At 37.9% G+C, this 11,185-nt stretch overlaps 1 protein-coding gene across 1 annotated transcript; it reads right to left on the reverse strand.

The window, feature by feature from the left end:
• Positions 1 to 1,087: 1,087 nt before the first annotated feature.
• On the reverse strand, positions 1,088 to 2,448 carry LOC136846991 (uncharacterized). The gene has a single exon (XM_067118240.1). The coding sequence runs from the start codon at positions 2,161 to 2,163 to the stop codon at positions 1,492 to 1,494; it is 672 nt and encodes a 223-aa protein (XP_066974341.1). The 5' UTR covers positions 2,164 to 2,448; the 3' UTR covers positions 1,088 to 1,491.
• Positions 2,449 to 11,185: the final 8,737 nt, after the last annotated feature.

The raw sequence follows: 11,185 nt of genomic DNA on the forward strand, positions 1-11,185 counted from the left end.
ACAATCCAAAAGTGAGTTTAACCTAACCCACCCTGCTAAACTAAACCAAGTTGAAGACTCAGCGAAGAAAAATACGTAACTTGAGTAGTGTCGTATACTGTAGTGCCCACTGAAAGGACATAATGTTATTTGTGATCAAAGCCAAAGACAATTTTTAAGAACCATCTACTTCTATAATAATTTTTGCCGTATAAAGCGAAAAAATTTACGAACATATTATGAACATCGTTGTTGACTTTCTTACACTTAATTTTCTTACTAGATGGGTTGTCCCTGTGATTTTTTCCATTTGCTATTATTACTTTGTTAGTTTATTACCATACTTTTATTACTTATAATGGATTTTCCCTTTTTCATACATATGCATTTTAATCCCGTTGACGCTGACTTTGCAAGGTAAATGTGACGCCATATGAATGATAGCAAAGATATTATGCCAGAAACTTTGGTGGGATAATTTTGCTTAAAGACCGGGAATTAATGTGAAACGCATATCATGTAGACATAGTCAACATGCATATGAAAAGTTGATAATTTACTTCACTCTCCTTTTCTGCTAGTTATTTTAGAGTAAAGATTAAAGTATATCAAAGCAGTTGTAGATTTAAAAAGAAAACTTCTATTTGACTTTTGAAAAAGTTCTCTCTCTCTCTCTCTCTCTCTCTCTCTCTCTCTCTCTCTCTCTCTCTCTCTCTCTCTCTCTCTCTGTGTGTGTGTGTGTGTGCGTGTGTGTGTGTGTGTGTGTGTGTGTGTGTGTGTGTTTATGTGTGTGTGTTAGCTACATGTGTAAAACGATTCCAGATTTTTTTCTAAATGTAATTTCATGGAATACCAAATGTAATTCTAGACTAAGTTCAAGTTTTCTGTTTGTAGGTAACTGATATTCTTGATTTCATCTCTTAATAACAGCCAGTGATATAGATTTTGTTTCTACAACCCACAAAATAGCAGTCCAGTTTCACCGGATAAATTAAACAGAATTATTTGATACAAATAATAGGAGGAAATGCAGTTTCAAGTTATCGCAGTTAGCAGCCTCACAGTTTTGTGCAATTTATTACACTAAACAGAAAAGAAATTTCTCCTTTCATGTCCTAACAATTAACATAACAACCATAACGAACTATATAACATTACTTTTGTAACAATACACGTTTTCCTTACATCAAGAAAAGGGAAAAATTGTGATAAAACAGATTTGGTGTAATTGCACTCCTTATATATCTAATGACTTCATTTGATAATGCAATAGAGCGTAATGACACTAGAAAAAAAATGTCATTTTATAGAAAATGAAGATGGTATGCAATTACAACAATAACATTAAACAACCAGATTTTCCATTTCCTTAACTGAATAAAGCTAGTAAGATTTGACGAGCCCCGTCTCTTCGTTCTTCACTCATGCAAGTGTAGGATCTCACCCAAATATTCTCGAAGTCGGGGAACGTCTGACCTGATGAGAAATATATTCCTTCGTGTCGTCCTTTCTTCACCTCGCACTCCCAGACGACTTCAGGAGTTCTTGCAAAGCTGCGATGTACGTCTGCGCCATCTGCAGCGTCTCGAATTTGGAGAGCTTCCTGTCGCTCCCCAGGCACGGAATGACCTCCCGCAGTCGGTCGAAGGCGTCGTTTAATCCGTGCATGCGACGCCTCTCGCGGGCGTTGGCTGCCACCCTCCTGGTCTTGATGACCTCTTTGCCCGGCGGGCGATGGCGACGCCTTCGCTGTGGCCTGACGCAGGTTCTGTGCTGCCCCACTTTCTCTCTGTCCGCCAGAGGATGCAGCACCGTGTCGGGCACAAGGTCCAGCTTGATGTCCTTCGGGGCTGCCGCCGCGTTGGAAGTCTTGGTGATGGTGGGACTGAAGTCGTAATTTTGACTAAAATGCGGCTGATACGCCGCCGTGTTCGAGTACGGCGCGGGTCCCGGAGCCCCCGGATGGTAGTTCGGGTACTGAGGGACATCATAAACGCAAGGGGAGTCAAGGAGGGTCAGCTCATACCCTTCACTCTCACCTGGTACCACAGACCCCCCGTTAACAGGATTGATCGCCCCCGGCCTCGCGTTTGCATGGTGGTGCGCCTGGTCGTAATCGGGCTTCGTCGCCCGGTAATCCACGCCCGGATAGGCCACTTCTTCGAGATAAAAGTAATCGTCCATTGTTTACTACAGTCACATCACAGACAACACGGAATTCGTTTCGTCCAACCCAGAATCGAATGAGTCACTGTTCGCTACAGAATACATTGACTATCGACGAGTCTCTGAGCACCAAGTTCGTAGCCAGCAAAGAAGCCATCGGGATTCGGTCAAGGAATCGGGTTTCCAACTTCGAGTCATATCGCACTAACTTTTCAGTCGTTCAGGTGAACATCCTTCACCGAATTATATCTCTTAATTGGACGAATGACAGTCCCTGTGGTACCCTCACCAACCTACAGCCGCTTCGACGAGGGCACTTTCGATTTCAATCACTACCGTAGTCTGTAGTTCGCTGTCGGTGCAGCTAGAGATTGGCGACAGAACCGTGAGTCGACCGTACGTAACTCACGCGGATAATTTTTCACTGGCCTTCGCTCTGTGTCAGAATGATTGAGACTCTCTGCCCGTGAGTCTCGCTTGCTTATTTCGTGATTTTTTCCTTAACGACGTGGTATCACATCTAAATAGCTGACTGCACTCTACTCCAGAAGTTGAAAAATCTGACAGTGACGATGAAATCGTCGTAATTCCCGATCTATTTAATCCAAGAATGCGCGGAAGACGTCAGACGCATGCGCAGAGTCACACAGTACCATATGGTCTGGTCACGTGACTTTTTCGGCCAATCATCACATTGCAGAGTGTATAACGGTAAAGAATCTTGCAAATATCAGCCTCTAGCCTGACATGTGTTCACAATTTGTTTAACAAAATGATCGTAAAGAAACGGTCTATCCTTACCAGAACTAACCGTTCACCTTGGGGTACACCGTGACAGCAACGAATCGATCATTCATTCAAGCCGTTTGCTTGATGCCGTAATAAGACATGTCAATTTGATGGCTTGATTGCCGCTTTAAAAGGAAATAAACAACAATCGTGGTTTGAAAACGAAGCTCCTCCATTACGTTCGAGAATTATTCAAGTGTTTGCGTCTTCAAATTTGCAAGAGTGGATTATGCAAGTCGTTGTACCGAAGGTCATGTCTTTCAACTTGTTTATGGATTTTTAAGTTGTGGCGAAGGTGGATTGGAATCGTTAAACGAAATTTATTTTTAACCATTCTCATATTCATCCGGAAACGATTGGCTGTTTGCATAAAATTACCATATTCAAATCCAGTATAACAAATTTCCATTGCAAGGTGATGATCCAACCTGGATATAGTGGATGAAAAGTCAAATTTATTTTTCAAAGTTCGTCCTTTACCTTTTTATTTCACGATTTTTTTTTCAGAGTTAGTTCTGTTCAGTTTAATCGTCATCTAAACCTAACAGAAGCTCGCTCACAATATCATGTACTGTAAGGTCACCGAAAAAAACGGTCTTTTTTAAAATAAATTTGCTGTAATGCATCGATATTCCAAAGTTACTGTCTCTGCATTAAAAGGTATGAGGAACAGAGGATTTTTGTAATATATCTGATGACATCTTACTATCTATAAAGGTAGTTTCCCTTACAACGCAAGGTTGTTCCTCTCTGATATTATTTCCACTTGCATTGAAGACTCCTCTTTCATCGATGATTTTAACTGGAAGAAAGAAATATTTTACGCGTGGATTTTAAAAGAAATGTTATGAACATTTAAAACCAACTAGATGAATATATTTCCATACGTTTGCCTGGCTTCTGTTTAGATAAAATAAACTTATTATAGTTTGTTACAGTTTCATGAAACTGGCTTAATAGACAAGTATCTGGATAGCAGTACCCTCAGAACATATAGATATTGCTTCCAGTTTCATTCTCTGCATATGCAATGCACGGAAGGTACCTTCTCCTTTTGTATTTTATTTAATTTTTTCCCCTTTTGTTATTTTTTGTGTATTTCAAAAGAGACACAGATGGAAATAATGTAAAAAAAAAAAAAAGAGTCAGCTTGCAAGACCATTTTCCCTTGAAAAAAATTATGGAACGCTTGTTATAAAATGATATGCAATTTAATGAACACATACGTCTGATTAATCGAGCAGAATTATAAGAAAGAAGAGATATGTGAAGGACAGTACCCTTGTAGGTGTCAAATACCTTTTTGACCTTTGATCTATTACGACCCAGACCTTCAATTCTCCCCGCACATCAGATTCGTAAGTCAAGCGAGCATGCCTAATGCGAAATCTCGGGCGTGTAAGGATAAATTTCGATTTGATCTGTAACCTTTAAGGATGATCATGACCTTGACCTTCGAATCCAACGCGTTGTTCTTTATAAATCTTAACGTTAGCGGACGGTCGATTAAATAGAGGGTCAAAAAAAAAAAAGACCAGACAAACAGCTTAATTAATATTATGCCCCTGAAAGGTAAACCGGTGACAGAAAAAAATAATAATTTGTCATCTGTTTGGACAGCTATCCAGAACTTATTTTAAAGACCGGCCATGAGGAATACAAGACATCAGTCATTCCATTTTTGGAAACACCGCTGGGTGCAGTCGAACGAGAATCGAGCGTCCTGAATCCTGCCAACATTTGAGCTGCTTTAATGGATTATGATTTCGAAAATTCAGTCCGGCTCATTAAGAGTTTATTACCGGACGGGTGAGTTTCTTATTACCATCCCGAACTGAAGACTTCATTAGCATCAACAGTCCGTCATTTATAGTTTATGGTTTTCCTGGTGGGTCGCCGTCATAAATTTAGACGAAATATTGTCTCGGATTTCTTTTAAATCTTTCGTTGGCTGCTTTCTTACACTGAATTTCTACTCTTTTTATGAAGAGTTTATTGCGATTCCGCCCTCGGAGAAGCATATAATCGCAAGATTTAAATGCTGTCTCTCGATTCTGACAGACGACAGTCGATTAAATCTGTTTTGAATCATTGTTTTAAATCGTCGAGCAGGATTATAAATGGGCTATGTCCCACGGATTAGGTATCATTTAGTTTACCATTGTTTCTTTGTGGCTGTTTATAAGAGCAAGAGTATAAGATCAGTTCATTCTGTTTACACCAAAATACCTTTGTTTATATTAAATTTTCCAGCTGTAGTGTTTTCATTTTTGAATGAGTCGTCCCAGTATTGGATGTTTCTTAGTATATTCATGTAACTAGTATCTTTATAAGGTAATATATCTGTAATCTCACAATTTTTTTCATTGGTGCGTTGAGATTTAGGTGACATTTCTGGAATGGAACTCTGGTCTTGTCTCTGTTTCCCCAGATTCTTTATGCTTTCATTTCTACACTTCCTGAAAATCGCAATCACTGGAATAACTGGAATGGCGTACTTTAATATCCATACGCCTGTACTCTCCGGGAAATCGTTAATCACTAGAACAACGGGAATCTCATGATTGTTCGACATTCCATGGAATTGTTAATAGGCAGAAGATTTGGATTCATAACTTCTCCGATTCCGTAAGTAAATTCCAAGGGAATTCTAACTGTCATAAAATTCATTTCCCACCTTCTCACTTTCTTAATAACCTAGGTTACGGTCACCACCCCTATTGTAATCATTTTCTTAGAACAACGGTGGTGACCGTAACCTAAATTATTAAGAAATCGAAGAGGTGGGAAATGGATTTTATGACAGTTTGATTTTCTATGGAATTTTCTTGCGGAATCAGAGAAGTTATGTAATTCCAAATGTTCTGCCTATTGACAATTCCATGGAATGTCGAAGAATCGTGAGAGTCCCGTTATTCCAGTGTTTAACAATTCCAGGGAGAGTAAAGAAGCATGTATATTCCTGATATATTAAAGTACGAGATTCCAGTTTTTCCAGTAATTACGATTTCCAGGAAGTATACAAAAGGAAGCGTGCAGATAGGAAATTTTTTTTTTTATAAAATAACTTCTCTTCCACACCTAGCTTCGAACTCGTATCACGGGGAGAAATCATTCAGCTTTTAGTTAAACAAGTTACTGATACGTAAATAAATCCTGCGTAGACGTTAGATCGATGCGCAAACCGCCATAATTTCTTAACTGAGTTTTCTCTGACCCTTGTAGGTCTTCGCAAGGACGTTCCTGCGCTGAGCTGAGCTAAGCTTTGTCAGCTGTGATTCACTTCATGAGGGCATTCATTGTTGCTTTCTCTCTCTCTCTCTCTCTCTCTCTCTCTCTCTCTCTCTCTCTCTCTCTCTCTCAATCACACAACAACCACACAGTTAAATCTACATACATATACATATATATATATATATATATATATATATATATATATATATATATATATATATATATATATATATATGTAGAATCTACTGGTCACTTTTACCAGACACATATGTAATTCTAATAGCCACAATGCCCTCTTAACTTCTCGAATTCTTCGCGCTTTTTTGGATATGCTTGTAACTACAAAGCCGACTGTATCCAAACGAAAGAAATTTCTTTTGGATACAGTCAGCTTTGTAGTTACAAGCATATCCAAAAAAGCATAAGAATTCGAGAAGTTAAGAGGGCATTGTGGCTATTAGAATTACATATACATATATATATATATATATATATATATATATATATATATATATATATATATATATATATATATATATATATATATAAGCCTCAGTGTGTCAAGATCTACACACACCCAGTGCATATATATATATATATATATATATATATATATATATATATATATATATATATATATATATATATATATATATATATATATATATTATATATATATATATATATATATATATATATATATATATATATATATATATATATATATATAATATGTGTGTGTGTGTGTGTGCCAGTAAGTTTGTATACACATACACCAGTGTGTGGTTTTTCGTTTTTAAGTTCTCTATTTACTTTAGGTATAAGCGATAACAACCAGTGTAAGATTATTAGTATTGTGAAAACGTAACTAAAATGTTAGTTAGATCGTAATAATTTACACAGATGAGTACACCCAACTCCCTTAGTTGTCAGGTTTTCATCAAACCCTTTGATCATTTAAAGGTGATTAATGAAGATGTCAAAGTTTGAGGAAAAATATGTGAGCGAGAACCGCTTAGAGTAAGCCAAAAAAGAAGAAAAAAAGATAAATGAAGATAAAAATAAAACTCGGCTAAATCAGTCCAAGAAATATCCGTTAGCATAAATGAAGAGTAATTGGTAAATTTTACCCCAAACTTGCCTAATTTTAACCAAATATTAGCATATCATTTTGTTAGTCTGTCTCGTATTTATTTTCTGAACTGAATTATTTTGCATACATGTATTCATTATTTATAATGTCTATGAAACTTACAGCAATAAGAACGTATTTATTATATAATAATGAGATTAGGACCTACGTGTGTAGTTCAACCGAGCAGAAAGTTACTTCAGAGCTTGGTTGGGTTCTGGTTCATAAATATAATTCTATATTTGGTGTTATGGCCCAACTGCACACGCCCTATAGACCGCACACGAACATTTTTATAGTGTTCGCTTAAGCCTCGTCTAACCCTTCGAACGTAGCTTTGCGATTCAGAATGCAACTTGAACACGAAGCACCCGCGTTGATAAATGATGATGATCCTTCATCCAGTTGTTTGTGGATTCATTTCATCTTCGACAGATTTGAATAGTCTTTGCTGGTCTGCTTTTGACGTTGCCAGTGCGAGAAACTACTTGAATATCATCAAAATCAGTCAGTTTTAAAGGTTTCATTTCCTCTCGTGCCAACATTTGGAATTTTCCCTTGGGCACCGTCTCTGCCATTCGCATAATCATTATCTTTCGAAGAAGCAAAAAAAAAAAAAAATTCGCTTTGGGTCAACCCCCCTACCCCCTTTCTTCAGTTTCAGTCAGTCCTTGGCAAGGAAAAAAATGTCCGACCGATGTGCATGTAAATCTAATATTTATTTGCGTTGACGCTGAGCACCTCCCCAAAACCGCCATTTGACATCTATTCCATCTATTTTTTTTCATCAGTCATTGTTACTCAGTAAAACATGGCTGCTGCCTGTCACCTGGACAGAGGCTAATGACTCAGGCAAAGTAAGACTTGATAGAAAAGAAATGCAAAGTAGTGACTCCAGAATCACATTAACCAATTCCCAAAACTGCCTTTTGACATCGATTCCACTTTCTGAAAAGATTTTCTTTCATCATTCATCGTTATTCAGTGAATCTTGGTTGCCACCTGCCACCTGGGTAGAGGTTAAATGACTCGTGTAAAGTAAAATTAAAAAACGAACACAAAATGGTAACTTCGGTAACTTTAAAATCACTAAACGGTTCCTGTCTAACCTTCATCAAGTTATATTGTCGAATTGCGCATGACTGAAAATCCTTAGAGTTTGTTCTACGTGCATTTCCTATTCAAAACGAGCAAGAATACGATTTTTTGTACTTCCCAAATTGATCATGGCCCAAAGGCAACATTCTATCTTGTATTCCATTAGAACCCTAAGCGACGGTCCCACCTCTCAAGAAATACAAGCATTCAGCCAAACAGGAACCAAGGATAATCATAACATTAATTATGTACAGTTTGTAATATTCTTTTTAATATTTGCTTACAGTTTATAAACGCTGTATTACAGAAAGGTATTTCTATAATAGCAAATTATATTTTTTCTCTCACATTTATGAAAACCAAGTAAATTTTATAAGAACAATTGTTATATTATGAAGGCAACGAAGATTCTCTCTCTCTCTCTCTCTCTCTCTCTCTCTCTCTCTCTCTCTCTCTCTCTCTCTCTCTCTCTCTCTCTCTCTCTCTCTCGTTACTCTGTATGAGAGGAAGTTGAATAACTTCTGCTATGTTTATCAGGTAGAGGGGTTAGGGTTTGGGGGTTGGGGGGCTGGAATATTGCGGGGGGCGTTGGTTTGGGTTGCAGGGAACCGGGCAGCCATTAGACTTTTTAATCACGAGTAACACTTTAAAGAGGAAATTGCCGGGTGAGGTTGAGCACCGCGGTTATATTACACTTCGTATTAGCAATATGGTTGACTGTCTGCGGATTACCGTCGTGGCAGCTCGGGTGAGCTGGTTCCCGAAGGAGTGGCGGAAGGAGTGAGTGACAGCCTGCAGGAGTCTGTGACGTCACGGGGTGGGGAGCTTCCAGGATTCTCCGTTGCTTGCCTAGAGTCGAGAGGTTCAAACCAGGCATCCTAAACTCCCCTTAACTTGTAAATGCACTTGCTGGTTGCCTTTAAATACGATTCCATGCTGTTACTCGTAAAGTCAGATAAATTTGAAAACAACCAGCCAGGCCCTTAGAGGGCTTCTTTTTTGTGAAAAGTGCTCTCCGGAACATAAATTGCTTGAATTGTTCTTGATTGGTTAGTTGGGAGTTAACTTTTAAATCAAAGAGTAACGAGATTGTCCAGATTAATCTGCATTCTCAGATGTAAGATAGGGGGTATAAAAAAGTTAGGAGTTTCCAGTTAACCTCATATTTTGAGTCTTGTACAGCAATTTTTTTACATTTCTCTCTCTCTCTCTCTCTCTCTCTCTCTCTCTCTCTCTCTCTCTCTCTCTATCTCTCTCTCTCTCTCTCTCTCTCTCTCTCTCTCTCGAATTTTCCTTTTATTTGGTTCTCCTGTTATTACTGATATCAGCATGCTGTAAGGAATCTAGAAGAGTTATCTCAGAGAGAGAGAGAGAGAGAGAGAGAGAGAGAGAGAGAGAGAGAGAGAGAGAGAGAGAGTGTTCATCCCTTATGTTGTCGAAAGTCTAATTCGCTTCCGGAAATAACATATGACTCTTCATATCATTAATCTCATTTCTCTTTTCCTCCCACAGCATGAGGAAGAGCATTCAGAAAAATGGGGTTTACAGCCTTTGATGGCTCTCTCTCTCTCTCTCTCTCTCTCTCTCTCTCTCTCTCTCTCTCTCTCTCTCTCTCTCTCTCTCTCTCTCTCTCTCTGCCAGATGCAGGATTGAGAGAGCACTTTTACAGTTGCCTTTCCTGGACTCTTACTTTGATCTAGTTTTCTAAAATTTCATGCAGATATTTCGTTTTTAACATCAAAACTAACTTTGAGAGGAGAAAGTATTCGTACATTATAAAGTGAAGTTTTCGTAACGTTTGTTGTTTGAAGATAATTTCTTTATTTCTTGTATTTTGTCAATTAAAATTGTTCTTCAGTGGATTTAGAGAGGCTTTTCTCATACATCTGATAAGGGTCTCCCTTCTGTTTCTTCTATTTATTGCCTTCTTTTCCCCTTTATAGATTTTATTCATTACTAATGCTAAATTTTATACTACACTCGTATGTGTAATTCCTTCTTAAAATGAGTCATCGAACGATCAAACGTAGCTCAAGGGGTTGTCAGATGAAAATCAAAATGTATTTAAACCATCTTTGAATTGTGATTGCATTGCCGGTATGAAAACCCGCACGAAGTTCTTCAACCTTTTTGTCAGTGTTTTGGAAAAAGATTCCACAATATTATATCAAAGGTGAATGTGTTATCCTATCATTTAATATCTGCTCTACGGAGGTCACAGAAGAGCTTGAGCTGTAGAGTATTACAGCATTATTTAACTGAATTAAACTAAGATGCTGAGAATTTGTTTTACGAAAGACATTCGCCAAGATTAGTCAAAGATGGCAAATTCAGATGGACAGAGAGAGAGAGAGAGAGAGAGAGAGAGAGAGAGAGAGAGAGAGAGAGAGAGAGAGAGATTTCCTATTAGTGTAGATTATATTTATCTGCAAGAAATACTTACGAACTAACATCGAGATATGTAAATCTTGCAACAATTCGTCTTTATTAATCAGATGTAATTATCCAAAATTACTGCTTTCAAGCAGAAGAAACCAGGTACATAATGCAATAAGCAGAAGTAATCTTGGGTCATATATCATTCTTTTTACAAACATCAGTCACTAAAATACCTTACACGAGTAATGTGTAGCGAAAAGACGTCATCCCATCAATCCTCTCAAGTCCATTCATTTATTCGTCTATCGATCATTCCATCTACCCATCATTCCATTCCTCTGGGTTTCAATTTTACCTCGTCTCGCCCATGGAAGTTACAAATCTAGGCCCTGGAAGGTTAAGGGGCAT

The sequence above is a fragment of the Macrobrachium rosenbergii genome, chromosome 16, assembly GCF_040412425.1.
Source record: "Macrobrachium rosenbergii isolate ZJJX-2024 chromosome 16, ASM4041242v1, whole genome shotgun sequence".
In the NCBI taxonomy this organism is placed as follows: domain Eukaryota; kingdom Metazoa; phylum Arthropoda; class Malacostraca; order Decapoda; family Palaemonidae; genus Macrobrachium; species Macrobrachium rosenbergii.

What these genes read in the sequence shown, in the direction of transcription:
- LOC136846991 (XM_067118240.1), bottom strand. Translation starts at nt 2,163, where the DNA reads ATGGACGATTACTTTTATCTCGAAGAAGTGGCCTATCCGGGCGTGGAT.